Genomic DNA, 17,240 nt, shown 5'->3' on the forward strand with positions numbered 1-17,240 from the left:
TATAAAATATTAGTACACTCAAGAATGTTAAGGAAGTAGTATTAACAATTCAGAAGACACTAGTAAGAACATATTCCATTGGATTGTGATACAGATGCGAACATATTCACCGAGCGTCGAATAAATACTTGCGCACTGTCGGACTGTCTACGCGGGAGTAGTTGATCATTTAAAAAAAAGTTCTAAAATTCTGGTGAAAAAAAAATGTATTTGCTGTATTATGACATTCGAATAATATAAATAAATATATTGGTGAATTTCGTAAATTTTATAAGCAAATTGTTAGTATATAAGTCATTTGGTTTACAGGTTATTGTTGAGTAATAGAGTAAATATTTATTGTTTATTTAAAATAGTTAGTAGTTATCGTAACTGAGTAATTCTATTGTATTATAGCTATTTTAAATATGTATGAATGTATGTGCTAACGAGAATAAAACGGTATTGTCTATTGAAATCGATTATTCAGAATGTAATAAATCAAATATTATGTTATAAAAACGGTTATAAATGTATAATATACTTAATTTGCTTTTTGCATGATTATTGCATCATGTATTGTTACGTTTTAAAAAAAACAATAATTGTTTATGTATGGATATTTGAGTTATCCGTAAAAAACGAATAATCTCACAATTTATAATAGTCATTACATATAGTACCGAACAGAAAAGGAAAATCAATTAAAAATATCATATTTACTCATTACTTTAATAGTAATTTCAAATAATACTTAAAGTTGGACTTTAACTATTACCTAATTAGTGTTATGACTACCACGACCTATATCATAAATTACTAAAGAAATAACAAGTTTCTTACAAATTATAGGTAAATGTATAAAAAAAAAAACTGCATCATTTTTTGTACTTGCCTTTAATTACATTTTTATTTTCTCAATCTAACAATTTATATTAATATTCATAATTAATAATTCATTGTCATACAGCTTTTATTTTTATTTTTTTAAACAAATCGAAAATGTTTTCAATCAAGATATTTAAAATCAGCTGACTACCAATAAAACTAACTATGCCAATAACTTGTAGTATTAATGCTATTATTTATTTTGTAAAAATTATTATTTCTTTGAACACCACTTAAAACATCATTATTTCTTTAGAAATATAGATATAATAGAAATTATGTAAATCAGTTTAATTTTTAATATTTAAAAAAAACATATACATAAGGTACTTAGAATATTGTAAAACTTTTTATGAGCCAATAATAATATTTTATGTTTCAGGACGCCTCCAGAAATTTTTCACCCAGATGTAACAACTTTTAACACTTTAAACAAGAAAGACAAGAGTTAAAGATACCAAAAATATTCTTATTTTTAGTTTCGTTATGATTAATTTTCTAGTAAATTATTTACATTCTCCTTTATACCAAGAAAAGTATAAGAAACTTCATACTTATTAACTTATTCACCACAAGCTCTTTTTTTCATCAAACATTCGCTCTGTACTTGATAACATAATAATTAAATTTAAAAGTCAATATTAAATCATTGACAACATATATGAACCCCGTAATTAAATAATTAATTACAATTATTTAGTGTGTTTGATATCTGTAGGTTATGCTCAAAATCAAGTGATCGTACACTAGACCTAGCTGGTAAAAAAAAAAAATCCATATGTTAGTTCCTAAATTGTCGAAAAATGATATGTGTAAGTTCCTACACGGTAAATAAAAAGGTATATGTGTGGTTATTATTATGAGTACCTCATTGGAGGTACCTACTATTTAAATTCTTTTTCAAAAATAAAAATAAAATATATTTAAATTACGAAGTATCATAAAATACTACACCCACATTTTGATTCTCTTCTGTTTGGTAACAATAACAAAGAAAAAAAACTATTTATCAAACTCTTTAGGAATTGTAGCAATTATATTAAATTATTATATTCAAACTAAACATTTAATCAAAATTATATTATATAAACTTTCAATAAGTATATATCACAGTTCATAAATTCTAATAAGTATTTTTTTTATGACCACAACAGATTTTATGTCCACGCAGCCAACCATTGATTACACTCTGGGGAGGATTTAGAGGGGGGGGGTGTTCAGGAGGTCAGCTGACCTACAGTTAATATTTGTTGACAAAATTGGCCTCTTGAAGACGTCTTATATTTTCAAATTAATAAACTTAAAAAACACATATTATACGATCATGCTGTGTTTTTTGTTTCAAGGTATACATTTATAATCCAGTGTCAACCCACATAAGTGGCCTCTTGAAATAGTCTAACCAGCAGTTTTCTAACTGTGAATCCGCCCTTGATTGCACTACCGTAAGCATTTCAACGGTGTAGCATAAAGAATGTTTACAATATCATATGAAACAGTTTTTATGGTATAATATCAGTATTTTAAATATTCTCTAAATGAAAAATATATTAGTACATGGACTCAGATACAATCATTGTGGTTAAAGGTTTATTTTTGGAGCTAAATAAATATTTTTATCTCCAAATATTTGGAATACAAAATCAGTATTTTAACTACCTACCTATCGCAGACCATTGTAACGACTATCGATAGTTATTAACATGGAAAAATAATTAAGAATTATAAAATTTCTTTTACAGCCTTTAAGAAAAGATAATTAATAGTTGGTAATTCTCTTTTTTACTAATTTTTATTGATAATTCTGAGGTTAACGACTAATAAAATATAAGTTGTAATTTTAAATACATCGATTCCCTTCCGATCACAAGTATACCTAAAGTCCAAAGTATACCACATCGCAAACAATACTACATAGTTATTTTAAATGGCAAACTAAATCAAATAACATTTAATATTAAAGTTCGACAGTATACTATTAGGTAAACAGCGGAAATCGATGAGTTGGTAACTATGATACTTGTAATCCAAGTGGTTCAAAGCCTATATGTATGTGTAACTCGTAATAAAATCGTCGAACCGACCACTACACTACTTTGATCGATAAGTATTTAACGAACTGACAGAGTAAAATGTTACAAGTGCGATAGTACGCACGTAGTACGTCGAACATCATTCGGAATCAGAAACCTGGAGACAATATTGTTATATCGAATTCATTTTAAACGGGAAACAACGCCGTTTCCATTCGTAGTTCGACGCATCGCATGGCCTTTGTAGGTCAAGTTATTCGTTACAATTAGTTATCAAAACTAGGGCTCTCGATTTGGTACGTGTATACAAGTATACACGTAGTCCGAACATTAAATAATAATATGTAGGAATACCCGTGTATTTAATTACACGTGTGTTCAAAGTTCGTGTTACACGTGTATTAAAAGTTCATATACCCGTGTATTATATTGTAAATATAATGTGTAAATATTCAAAATGTAAAAAACTAATTATAGGTACTTTTTTATATTTTGTCATTGATAAAGAATTGTTTCTGGTCATGAATTTGATAAATATATATATATATATATATTTATAATTATTAGAAAATACGAAATTTATTATTCATATTATTATGTATGAATCTAATTTAAGACTTATTAAAAGAATCGGTTTGGTCGTATTTATAAGTTATTTTTATAGCATTTTTACTGTAAAATATATTATAATACAGTCGTATAAATAAAACTCAAATGAATAGTTATTTATTTATTATTAAAAAAGTTTCTTTTTTAAAAATTAAAATTAAATTTGTGTTTACTTTATGTAAACAACAATGTGGGAGGGGCACATGGGGCACGTGCTCCTGTTACCCATCCTTGTATCCAACGCTGATCATAACGTACGGACTTTTAACACTCGAGTACATGGACTCTAAATACACGTGTACACGTGTGTTTTAATAACACGCACTTTAGCACCGTTTCTATAAAAACACGTACGGAATGTGTTCTTAAATACACGTGAAATAGAGACTCTTAATTATAACGTATTGCGGCACCACATTACAGATTATAATATTTTCGATGCACCGATCGTACTGCGAATTACAGTGCACATACGGGTGCAGGATCGAGGTCATGATAATCTTTTTTCTTTCGTATGACGTCATTTCGATGATTACGCAGCCCCCCCCCCCCCAATAGTGTCCACCGTCGAAACCCCTTGTCGAAACCCGGTGGCGATAAAAATTGCCCGTACAGTGGCGTACATTGTAGTAACTATACGCGCATAAAACGGTGCGGACCAGCACCCTCACCACGAGCACCCCATGTTTCATTCACAACGCGTGTACGCGCGCGTGCACGCGCGCACGCTGTACAATACTATTTTTTCCCCTACCGAGTGACGAGCGCGCGCGAACGCGATCTCCCGCGGAACGGCTGCGCCGAATTATCGATTTGCGAGTAACGTTAGTGACAACGCGGACGCTTACGCACCAGGTCTACTCAATAATGTGGGCCGTTGTTCGAAAATAAAACGCCGAACTGTTTACGGTCTGTTGATGCGGCACGACACACGTATTCTCAGCAAGTATGTCTGTAATTTTTTTTTAGTCGTAAAAATGAACCCGATTAGATTGATGTTAATTTCTTCGTCGCACGGTGTGTCGATGTTAAACATTCTGTATCCGTTCATATCGAACTGTTCAGAAAACTTGTCAGAAAACGTTTTATTCTCTTTGCCCTTTTAATATAATTTAAATCGTGCGTACATTTCTATTCGTTTGGTGCATTTACATTAAATGTTCGACCATTTTCAATTTTAAGTACAAATAATTGTTTACGGATTAACGACAGTTCGACACAAATGTAAACAATACACTGTTGAGTACAATTGTTTTTGTATTGAACTATTATATCATATAAAGTAAAGAATATAAATTATATTCCAGTTTGTTTTCGTAACATTTTAATATGTATTACTATGCGGAATGACTAAAATATCAGTTTTATTTTTTTTTAGAATATTTGTTGATAATAATAGGCGAACCTGAGAACATATTACATTACACTCAAGGGTCTTGTGTTAATTGTAATCGTAGCATTAATATTTTGAACTTCTGCATGATGTAAAAACATTTAACTATCGGAACGATGTCAGGTTTGTTACACTGTTTTAATTAGTTAAATGTGTGACATTATAATATTAGTTAATTAATTAAAATTATGTGATTACGTTCGATTGTAGATATAAATTGTTAATATTTTTTTTATGTTTGTTATACAAGAGTATATAGGGTTTGGTAGCCTACCAGATATTGTACATCGAAAAACTGTCAAAAAAGGATTTGAATTCACTTTGATGGTAGTAGGAGAGTCTGGATTAGGAAAATCCACATTGATAAACACTTTATTTCTTAGTGATTTATACAAAGACCGAAAAGAATCAAATTACGGTATGCTTTTTTTGGAAATGTTTTAATAATTCTTAGGAGTTAAATTCAATCATCTCGTAATTTCATCAGTAGTTATTGTTTTAACATAGTTGATATCTTTTAGTAATACGTTTTTATGTTCGTGGGTGCATCAAATCTCTTAAATTATGTGGTTAATATAACATTACTATTAAAGATATTAAAGATAATATTATTATCATTTCAGAACCTCCCCAAACTGCTAAGGTCGAAAAAAAAACATTATGCATCGAAGAACAAGGCGTTAAGTTACGGCTGACCGTAGTAGACACGCCTGGTAAATATAATTTTATCAAATTTCTGATTATATTTTTAAAAACAAATAAAAAATAATGGTGAAAATATTTTGATTCAGGTTTTGGATCATCGTTAAGCAGCGAGGATTGTATTAGATCATGCTGTGAATATGTGGACGAACAATTTCGAGCATATTTCGCAGAAGAAAGCGGCGTTATTAGAAAGAATATTGTCGACAATCGTGTACACTGTTGTCTATACTTTATACCTGGACACTGTCACAAGTATACTATAAGAGTTTGTTTTATTGGCGTGATATGAGTAATCTAATGTATATTTTTATAGCTTAAGACCCATAGATATTGAGTTCATGCTAAACATTCACGAGAAAGTCAACGTTATACCAGTCATAAGCAAAGCAGATATGTTAACAGAAAGAGAAAAATCACGAGTTAAAAAACGAATAAATGATTCTATCAAAGAGCACGGAATTAAGGTGAGTTGAAAAATTATTAATTATTTGGGTCAAATAAATTTCAAGTACAAAGTATAAATTTTAATCGGAGAATATAAATATTGTTCAATTTAGGATTTAAAATATTCTATTTTCTATAAATTTATCACTTCTAACATTTACGAAAGTGTATAAAAAAAAACGATTAAAAATGTGTATCTAATTTAAGATAACTATTTTGACACTCATTTTTAATCGTATGGTATAATATACATGATCCCTATCTATTATGTAGAACTTATAACATTTGTAGAAATAAAAAGAACAAATATTTTATTTTTTTTTAATTATTATCATAATTTAACTATTTGATTCAAAATTTCGATCAAATATTTCAATTAAATTTATCTTAAATGTTCGTCATCCACGATTAACGAACAATAATTAGTATAATTAATAATTACCATAAGTGGTCCATCACTATTACAACTGACACATTTTTAAAACAAATAATGCCGATAACAGATTTTTTCTAACTTAAAAGTAGTTATATAATTCAGTGTTTTTAGTACCTGACATATCATTTTTTTTAAATACAATCACATTTTAAGGTATATCAATTACCCGATTGCGACAGTGATGAGGATGAAGATTTCAAACAGCAAGATAAAGAACTGAAATCATGTTTACCTTTTGCTGTTGTTGGGAGTAATACAATTCTAGAAGTTAACGGAAAAAAAATAAGAGGAAGGCAGTACGATTGGGGTTTAGTAGAAGGTATAGACTAAGTATTATAAACAAACAATTTAGTTGGTTTTTCGAATGTTAAATACAGTGAACGCAAATATTTATTTAAAATATGCAAGCAACTATAATTAAGAATAATCCATGAGTATATATTTCATACTTTCAGTGGATAATCCAGCTCATAGCGATTTCACTAAACTCCGAAACATGCTAATATCTACACATATGCACGATTTAAAAGAAGTTACTGAGGACGTGCATTATGAAAATTTCCGCACACAACTGATTTCAAAAATATCACAACAGGCGCTTAAAGATAGAGGGTGGGTATTTAGAAAAATGTATTCACTTTCTTTGCTTTATTATTATTTGAATATAGTTGATGAATAATTAGTTTGTGTAGGAAATTAAAAAGAGATTCCATACCAAAACTGCCACCCGCGCTTGATGAAACTGATATTTTATTGATACAAAAAGAAGAAGAAGTAAGTGGAATTCCTAACTATTTTGCAATATTAGCATCTCACAAACAAAATAAAAAAGCTATTTTTTAAAATGTTTTTGAAATTAATTTGTAATTTTTTAACATCGCTTTACTTTCAGTATAAACTGTATTTGAAACTTTTGGTTTTAAAAATATTAAAAAAAAATGTTAACTAATAATGATTTTAATTGATTTACTCAGAAACTAAAATTAAATATACTTTTAAAAGTCTTTAAAAGTAGCAAAACATAGTTTTGCTGAAAAAGGAAAAATGTAAATATTAATTTTATGAGTCACAATTGATGAAATATGAAATCATTTTTATAAAACAACATCTACTATAATGTTAAATATTGTCAGTATGTTTTTATCCGTGGTATTCCCCCATTGGGGTCGGGTGGACTGCATAATATATGCTATTTACTCTCTTAACGTTATTTCCATACAAATCGAGGGTAGACCGCGTAGATTTTCAACTTATTTAGAGAGAAAAAAATTTCGCTAAACCGAGATATTAAGCAATGGATTAGTGAATTAAAAATATTATATAAAACTAATTTTTGTAATAGAAAAATCTTATAAAACCAAATGTTCGAATTTTGTTTAGAAATTTTTTGATTGAGGTAATATGAAAATACGTATTTATATTTACAAACAAATCCTACAAAATTATTATTTATAAAATATATAGTACCTTCGTTCACAATTTAATGCCAATTGTAAAATAAATAATATTTGACTTGAAATATTTTTACTTAAAATTAAGATTCGCCGTATGCAAGACGTACTCATCCAAATGCAAGAGAAATTGAAGACTAACAGCGAAAAATGTAATCAAAACCTATACTTGACAGCTCAAAAATCGCTGGAAAATGAAAGCAAAAAAATTGAAAACGTAATTAACGTGTGACCTACTAAATATATTATAGTACCTAATTTAATATTTTTACTTTAGTAAAATCCTATAGAGGATAATTGTTGTAATCAATTGGTGTTCAACTTGAAAAAGTATTACGATTAATATTTTAAATTTTTTTAAATCTTTATCTGCTTTATAATTATTTTATTACGTTGTCATTTTATAGTTATGTAATGTACATAGGATGTACATGTATTAGTTATTGTACTGTGTAAAATTGTATCTATATTTATTTAAGACTTACCACTAACGGTAAGAAGAATTGGTTCAAAAATAGTATTTCATGATTTAACTTTTAAGATTGTTTAGAAATGTGTATCGTCATGAAATAAACTCTTGGTCGGTTACGAATGGATTTGTTTATTTTAGCGTTTACAACTTGAATATTAACAGTGCAGTAAAAATAGAAATACAATATCCTATTTTTTAATATTTTATTTGGTGGCTACATAACATACTATTTCTTTAGATATTTTCGCAGTATCATTTATAGTATATGGAAATAAAAATTATTCCATACGAGAATAATAAAATGTCAATTTTAACAGATTCTTATGCTTTCCAGTTCACATTTTTTTTTTTTTCGAGCAAGTAATAAATAGTTAGGTTTTAGAAGAAGAAAAACATTTCCCAAGTATATTAACGGTAAATGTTTCAATAGCTGTGGTCAATACTATTCATTGTAAATCATTGAACTTGTTATGTTTTATTTTATTTCTATTTTTTTTTTTTTTTTGCATCCTTTTGTTTTGTTTGGAAAATGACTCATACAATATATTATGCAATACATATATTGGGATATTCTAAACAAGAAAATGTTCCCAAACAATATTTTACTTTGTTAATATTGAATTATAAATTACCACTAATAGTATAACAAAAGATAAATTAAATCAATTTAAACACAGATGTATTTACCTACACTTAAAACTGTCACATACGCGTTGTTAGTAACTAATACACTTTTACCAAAACAATAACCAATATTAGCGATGATACATTTTAATAGGTCAAAATAATTGAATAACTAAGAGGAAAAAAAACTGTCAGATTTATCATTCTGCATAATGTAGCACATATTAATTCAACATTCACGGAAAAAATGATATAATATTTATCGACTAATAATTTTAAAATACTATCAATATTTCGTTTTAATTCACATGGGACTCATCATAAGCCTACTTGGAGAATACTTTTGATAGTAAGTATCGTTAGCATGTTCCCTCAAAATTAGATTTTTTGTTAATACAATAATTATAATATGTATATTTCCCATGTTTTTAATTTTACTTGGTGTTGTATTTTTTAAAACTCTAGGTCAAACATCGAAATTTCATTCATAGGTATTAAAAATAAAACTACAGTTTAGTTACTAATTTGTAAAAGATAAAAATAATACAAATAACCTGAAAAAAATGCGTATTGGATAATGAATTGCAGTTGTATGTCTTAGCATTCTTTACTTATTTTTACCTTTTAACATAACTTTTTTGAATAATTTTATCAAACCAATTCACTTTGAAAATGTCTGATATATCAACTGATATATACTGATGGTTGTACTCAATAATTTAAGCCCTTATGTATGATCAAATTTAACTTTGGTCTACTAATTGGATGATGTTCGATTTGGATGTAGATCCTTAAACTATATTCGAGTTTATAAAAAAGATATACAATCAATAAATAAATTTTAATCAAGAACTATGTTTTTATTCTAACATTCCGAAAGTAATGATATATCTAAATATTTGCATTATATAAACATGACGTACTCTATTATAGTATACATGATGTACCGTATCCTTGATTACATGAGTAATTTACAGATTGTTATACGTGCACGTGGCCAATATGTAGTGTATGGCGCATACCAACAGCACACTTGATACAGAGAAAAAGGATTTAAATTAGTGCATTAAATGAATGAACGAATGGTGCGTTACACATATGGCGTGTGGCGTCTGTCCAACTTTTGACAAAAACGCTTCAGTTGTTAGATATTATTATTTATTTCATTAATTTATTTTTATTTTCGAACGAACCTTAGGCTGGAAATTCGAATACAATCTTATTTGAAGACAACCACATTGATTGTTTTTACTAAAATATTTGCGATTTGATATTTTGTTCGATTGCATTGCACGTTCGCAATAGTCCGAACGATGTTGTAAACGTTGTGGCCAAGAATGACTTGTAGCCAGGAAGCATAACCTGGTGAACCGGAAAAACTCGAAACGGTTTTTTGGACACTAAGCCAGGAATCCAAAATATCATGACACTTTTTTACTCCATACTGTATGGTGATCATTCGGTATCGATGCGAACCAGTTGTTCAGTACACTTCGAATGTTATGTATAATATGAACACAACGAATTATAAATGTTATAAATACAAGTATAATATGGCAAACAAACTGATGAAAATAAAAATGAAAAAAATCGTTGTTTTCCAAAGTTGTTCGTATCACGCGCCGCAACAAAACGAAATCCAACGAATGGATTCACAGGCGTGGATTTAACTCATCGTTGGATTCCATACGTTCCACGAACAATTGAGTTACCGCGACTGGCAATTACGTTAAAGTGACGAGTCGGCAAACAAGGACCGATATCGCGGCCACGGCCACGATGGCCACGGCCCACGGATATCGGCCGCAATGCGGCCATCGCGGCCGGGAGAGCTTCAACAGCGCCGTGGCCGCCAGAGCGGTGACGCACCACTCGCACGTCACGTGCATGAGACACGCGGGCTTCAGATCGACGTATCCGTCCGCGGCCACGCCGTTCGTGGCCCGTTCCATGGTGACCAGCCTCTGACACAAAACCGTCGCAGTTGCCACAGCCAACGAGACCAATAGCACGTCCAACGTTACCAGCGTCCAGCGCGCCCGCCGGAAAACAAGCACCAGCAGACACGCGGCTACTGTTACCGCTAACGCAGTGACCGCAAACACTGTGAACACGTACGTGTCCCAGTCCGTGATCACCGACCTCACCGGCACCGTTTGCACCACCTGCGCCGAACGTTATCATTTCAGTAACGCGTACATCCTGACCGATCTCGGGCATATAACAAGAGCTCGAGGACGTGTTATGTCTCCATTTCACAAACAGGGCTTAAGTGGGGGGAAGAACGCAAGGGGGCTCAGTCCCTCTATCTCTCACAGCGCTTTTAAATCATACGAAATAAAACAGTTGAAAATTTAGCTTTGCAATTTAGTCATTTAGTGTTAAACAGTGTTCTAATAACAAAAATAACTAACATTAAATGTAAATTATAAATTACGTTGTAACGTATTCTTATATATACGTATTTTTAATTTAATTAATTTTATTTAATAATATTAACAATTTGATAGCGCGGCAAGTATCCTTATTATTAAAGGATGGGCTTGTTCACCGGGGACTATAAATTACAAAATCAAAAAAATAATTGTAATATTAATAGTCTATATAAAATTTAATATAATTAAATAATAGGTGGCCTACACAGCACACAAGAGTGTAAATTACAATAATGGTATGAATATTGCCTGTTTGGCACAATAAATAATAAATACAATACAATTTAAAAATATATATATAGTATTAAACTCCCTTCAACGGATTCACTATGCATAATAATAATAATATGCCTACGACGTCTAGGACCGTCCACCTCTACACGACAACGAAACGAATACGGTCGATCAATACTCATATGTGACTGTGTTCGATGGCGGATTTCATCCCACACGACTGCACCGGGGATGTGATTAATACAACAACTGATACAAAAATATTACAGCCCTTGCATACATGCGTCCTCAGAACAACATTCACAAACGACGAGAGACAGTTCTGCAGCGCAGGACGATGACACATGAATAAAAACCACTTTATTCGCAATACGTCGTCAAATGACTACTCTGGAACATGGTAACCTTAAATTAAAGGCAATGAAATTGCGCAGAACGACACTTACCGACCGACCGATAAGGACACAAAAACTGAAAACATGGTTTTAACAAGATGGCTGTATACCTACGAAGACGGACAAGATGAGATAAACGATGGTGCCGACGGCATTCACCACGAAAGCTACGGCCATCGGACGCCGTTTGAAGATAAAATGCCTCAGGTCACCATGATAATATGAAAACGATCGAACTTATGAAAATTTTGTGACACCGAGAGCACGACTTGGAAATTACGTAAGACATAACCGGAAAAACTTGAAAACATGGAATAATGAACACATTTACGCGCAATGATAACAATACGATCACGATCGTACGTGAAGACATATCGTCGTCGTCGACAACGGCCGCAACGCAACGCACCGCTACGCATCGCACAAAAATCATCATGACGAAGACAGCAATAGAATGTTTCCTTTTTTTTTTTTTGCAACACGAACATAATCTGTTTTTTCAAACAATAAGTAAGTAATTTACAAGTCTATACGTTTTTAAATCATACGAATAGTTTGCGGAGGAAATTTTTAACTAATAACATCTCATTATATATATAAATTTATAATTAATTACCTAGTAATTGTATAGAACTAAATGGAACGCTGAGAATGATATTTGGAATAGAGTCTCCCCCTGGCTCTTTCTCTTCACTTTAAACCCTGTTTACAAACGTACTACACAGCAAATGTACCGTTGAATACAACTAGTTTTGAGCTAGCTATTATCACGCGTAAGATTATGCACTGATTCTTGTGATAAGATCATTTAATTTTCCAGCCGTTTGTCAGATGATTTTTGTAATATTTTAAGTACTCATAAGACATAGAAATTAAGCATAGAAATAAAAAATATCGAAAAGAACCCATCATATTAACAAAATTAATGTTTTTTCCATTTAAAATAGATAATGCATTCGTTTTGTCGACTATTAAAGTCCACATCACGAAATTGGTTCTATTGAACGCAGATTTGCTACGTTGCAAGTTTACATGTTTGAAACACATTTATTTTCTTAATCTTATTCATCAAGGCAATCGTTGATTTTATAGTGTACCTAGACACTTAAAATGTACTTGCAATTGGCCGGGACTGAGAGTACAACAATTTAAACCGTTTATATGAGTACTTAAATTTTTAACCATAGTTATTTGATTATGTATTCCAAACAGATAAGCAAATCATACAAATATATTAATATATAATAATACTTTTATTAGGTCTTTCAATTGATTAACTAAAGTTAGTAGTGTTATTGATATTATTATAACTGAGTTAAATTTTTTATAATAATTTCAATTTAAACTCTTAATCTCAAGTGTTTTTTAATATTAATTTATGTTTGAACAAGCTGTGGTGTATACATCGATTAAATATATCTTAAAAGACGGATGATGTATTAATAAAAAATGTTTGTGTGAAAACCCAGCACGAATTCTTCAGTATCGATTTTTAACGACAATTTTACGTGTTTTGCGTATTATACACGTATCCAATGTAATATCTGTGATATGCACGTTCTCGAGTGGTTGCTATTATTATGTATTGCATGTATATACGAGTTGCGTGTACATACAGCTATTCAGAGCCATAAAAAAAATTAGTCATGACTTCTTATCAATGTAAAAAATAACCACTCTATATTTGTTCCAAACTTATATTTTATCTTCCCTTACCTTCTTCTCTCAGTTTCCCTGTTCCCCTTCTTCCCAACTTTTTTCCCGAAAATAACTTATTTTGTTTTTAAGAAAGTTCAATAAACAATTACAGTCGCATAATATACCTATAAATAATATCGTAATTGAGAACATTATACTTACATCTGTATTAATTGCATACAAAAATCCACAGTTGGTTGTCATACGTATCTCCATGACCGTCACCAAATCTGCGTCAGGAGTGAACATTTGAAAGTCAACGTATAACCGTCTGGTTTTTGCGTCCACCCATTTCAGTTTTAAATGCTCATCGAGTTTTGTTTTACTCTTAATAAAACCACCGCCCAAATACAGATGGTAACCAGCAGCATCGTCCAACATTGAATTTTCTACAGATTCATAACACGTATTAATTCATATTAATTTAACTAATAATAATAATTTATATAATATTATGATTAATAATTTTACTGGAAAAAAAAAAACTATTATTATTTGATTTTGAATGTATCCACGGAGTTGAAGAAGTATTGCTATTAGTCACGATATATTCTGTCCACCCGGGACCATAGGTCCCTGTGTCCTTACCACCGTTTGAATTTATACGTTGCTGTCGGAGTCTAATACTTCCTCCAATCAATCTACTATTGTACAAACCAAACCAACCTTTTTTATTATCTAGAAAGAGAACATTTATTAATCGATGGTACAATTAACATTTTTTGATGTGTGTCGTAATAATATTACATTTTATTATTTCAATTGTGTCATTAACAATAGGTAAGCCGTTGTAGAGTTCCAGTGAATGTAACGATTTTAATAACTTATATGATAACAATTTGTTTAAACTACAATTCAAACAAATTATAAATCGATAACAATTTTATGGAAAATATGTAATTTAAATTTTACTTGTTCAAAGCTACCAGGTGGTTATTATGTACGAGCATGTGTTTCATATATTTAGATGTTATTTGGTTGGCTATAAATTTTTCATTTTGATTTCCGAGACCATTTAAATTATAAAAAACAACACAGAGACGTTATGATAAAAATCAAAGAAATTGCCATGTCTTTGGCTGCATTTTTACAATCCGTTGAAACTTTTCTTCGTTTTCTTAAAATCTTGGAAAATAATAAAAGATTGATGATAAGTATAGTGTTAATGCATATAATATCAACGTCATATTACATCAATAACTTGGCTGGTAAATGGCGTGTAAAAGTATCTAAATCTTCGGTATTTCCTAATAGACCTTACATAATTGACGTCTTGTAAAAGCAACCGTGTTTTCTCTCTGTATTTACGTATCGATAAATTATATGTGTATGTCACGGATAGGTCCTAAAAAAATTATTGCATTTCAACGACTTTATGCATTGTCAAGCCTGTCTGTTACGAATTTTGATTAAAAAAAATGTACTCTTTCTCTCTGAAAATATTTTGCCACTATAACACTAATCAATATGATTTTAAACGGTGTAAATATGAAAACGCCCTGAAATATTCCAATTGTTATTGACATAAGCCACTGAAAACTTTTTATCCGGCCAATTTTCAATCCATACAAAATAATAAAAAAACGATGTTATAGTACAAAATAAAGCAGAACAAGTCCTGAAAAATATATTTAGAAACGCTTAACATTTTATTTTTACATATCGTGTTTTTTATACGATCACAAAATATACGTACCACCCAAATATGAACCAATTATTCCATTTGCGTCTTTCCGTTATCGTTTCCGTGCTTACCGGATAGTATACATTTTTTAGAACCATTTGCTCAGTGATAAACGTCAACATTTTTTTTACCGTAGACTCTAAAATAAGACAGTTATAATTTAGTACATTTTTTTTTTCGATTTTACCTATGTTGTTATACTGTATACTAACGGTTAAGTTTATTCTCTACGATTGGATTTTTTTCGTATTGACATTTGAGGCTTATTATACTTTATTTTACTTAACTGTACTTGTCTACCACGTCTAAATATATAAATGTATATTTAAAACATTCGTTACTTGAAATGTAAACAGCTAGTTTTTTCCTTATTTTTTCTTACTCGAAGAATAAATGTACACCAAACGTTAATACCATCTGGACTAAGCCACTTTGTATCGCTATTATGAATTCCCTTAATTTTAATTCAAACTTTTGAAATTTTTCTTCGTCCGCTAAATAAAACATTAACAAATAATAATTTTCACGCCATTGTATTTTTCTCCCAACATTACTGTGTTTCATTTCGTAGAACATCAAACTGGTTAACATTATACTTAAAATAGCACATAATATAACGCTGAGTCTCTGACATCGGGTAATAGGAGATCTTGGATGGCTTGTATGTATAAACAATTAAATCGATAATCATATTTTTCACGTGTGTATAAAGTAAACAATAGTTTAACGTAAATATAAATTTAAATATATTCACCGTATGAGCACACTGGCCCATAAATGCTTTTCTCGCATTCCCGTCCCAACATACTCTTCTGCATATTTTTTCCAATTATAATTCAAATCTGTAGTGAGGTAAACGGTGTGCTCAATATTTTCAGTAGATCGGCTGAGTGCGAACCATCGATCAACTTCGAACACCCAAATGTTATTTGTTCTTATTTCTTTTACCATGATTCGTTGACAATACCAATCAGGACTCGTGCCGTAATTGTCATGCCATATATGAATGGACTTGATATCTCCCAGGCTTTGAGGTGAAAACAGTAAAAACCAATCGTCATTGGACCGTAACAGTGTTTGATAATTTGGACTATGGAGCCAATGAACCTAATATTAAATAAATTACAAATTTAAATTCATATTACATATTTTGTTGAACAATTTTGATCATGAAAAAATACATGTACGAATATCATTCAGAGTAAGAAGAATTATATTCTTAAAAAGTCATAGTATTAAGAAGTTTTAAAGAAACTATATTTTTTGAAGAAGGGGCATACATAAGGGGAAGGGTATTCAACCCCCTCTATCCCAGACATTTTAACGAATTAAAAAAAGTAATAATTTAATACTTTTACAAAATTTAAGTTTAGTATTATAAACATTTGCCAGGGTTATTTATATAATCTAATTGTATCTATTATCAATTCTCTATGTGTTATAAAATTAATTATTTCCAAAATTACATTTGAAGGTAGTAGAGGTAGCAAAAATATTTAATCCCCTCGAAAAAATGTTAATTCACGCCCCTTTTTTGAAGTACAATATTATCCAAGGTATTTATGTTGACAAACGAATAGCATATTATTTTTATGTTATATGTCATTATATGACTATTATAAATATTTCTCTTTCGATATTCTTATACTTACTCTACTATTACAAATACTTCCATTTAATTCAATGCAAACATTGGCAGTAGTTCCAGATCCAAGACCGTGACCTGTGTATATAGTCACTAAATACGCTTCATCTTCACC

General features: G+C 30.3%; 1 protein-coding gene across 3 annotated transcripts; it reads left to right on the plus strand.

Annotated features, from left to right (window-relative positions):
* The first annotated feature begins 4,290 nt into the window (after positions 1 to 4,290).
* Positions 4,291 to 8,530, plus strand: LOC112679376 (septin-2A). Of its 3 annotated transcripts, none has more exons than XM_025549159.1 (10): positions 4,291 to 4,455; positions 4,888 to 5,025; positions 5,153 to 5,320; positions 5,526 to 5,615; positions 5,694 to 5,859; positions 5,921 to 6,071; positions 6,641 to 6,806; positions 6,943 to 7,099; positions 7,171 to 7,261; positions 8,027 to 8,530. In XM_025549159.1, the coding sequence occupies exons 2-10, from the start codon at positions 5,019 to 5,021 to the stop codon at positions 8,168 to 8,170; spliced, it is 1,140 nt and encodes a 379-aa protein (XP_025404944.1). In that variant the 5' UTR covers positions 4,291 to 4,455; positions 4,888 to 5,018; the 3' UTR covers positions 8,171 to 8,530. The 3 variants fall into 3 exon arrangements, with proteins under 3 accessions (XP_025404944.1, XP_025404946.1, XP_025404945.1); XM_025549161.1 differs by having other exon boundaries at positions 4,309 to 4,455; positions 7,180 to 7,261; XM_025549160.1 differs by lacking the exon at positions 4,291 to 4,455 and adding an exon at positions 4,507 to 4,791.
* Positions 8,531 to 17,240: the final 8,710 nt, after the last annotated feature.

The sequence above is a fragment of the Sipha flava genome, unplaced genomic scaffold, assembly GCF_003268045.1.
Source record: "Sipha flava isolate LNK unplaced genomic scaffold, YSA_version1 134_pilon_pilon, whole genome shotgun sequence".
NCBI classification, from domain to species: Eukaryota; Metazoa; Arthropoda; class Insecta; order Hemiptera; family Aphididae; genus Sipha; species Sipha flava.

Coding starts and splice junctions, on each gene's coding strand:
- LOC112679376 (XM_025549159.1), top strand. Junction 5,616..5,693: donor GACCGTAGTAGACACGCCTG/GTAAATATAATT, acceptor ATTTTGATTCAG/GTTTTGGATCATCGTTAAGC. Junction 7,262..8,026: donor TGATACAAAAAGAAGAAGAA/GTAAGTGGAATT, acceptor CTTAAAATTAAG/ATTCGCCGTATGCAAGACGT.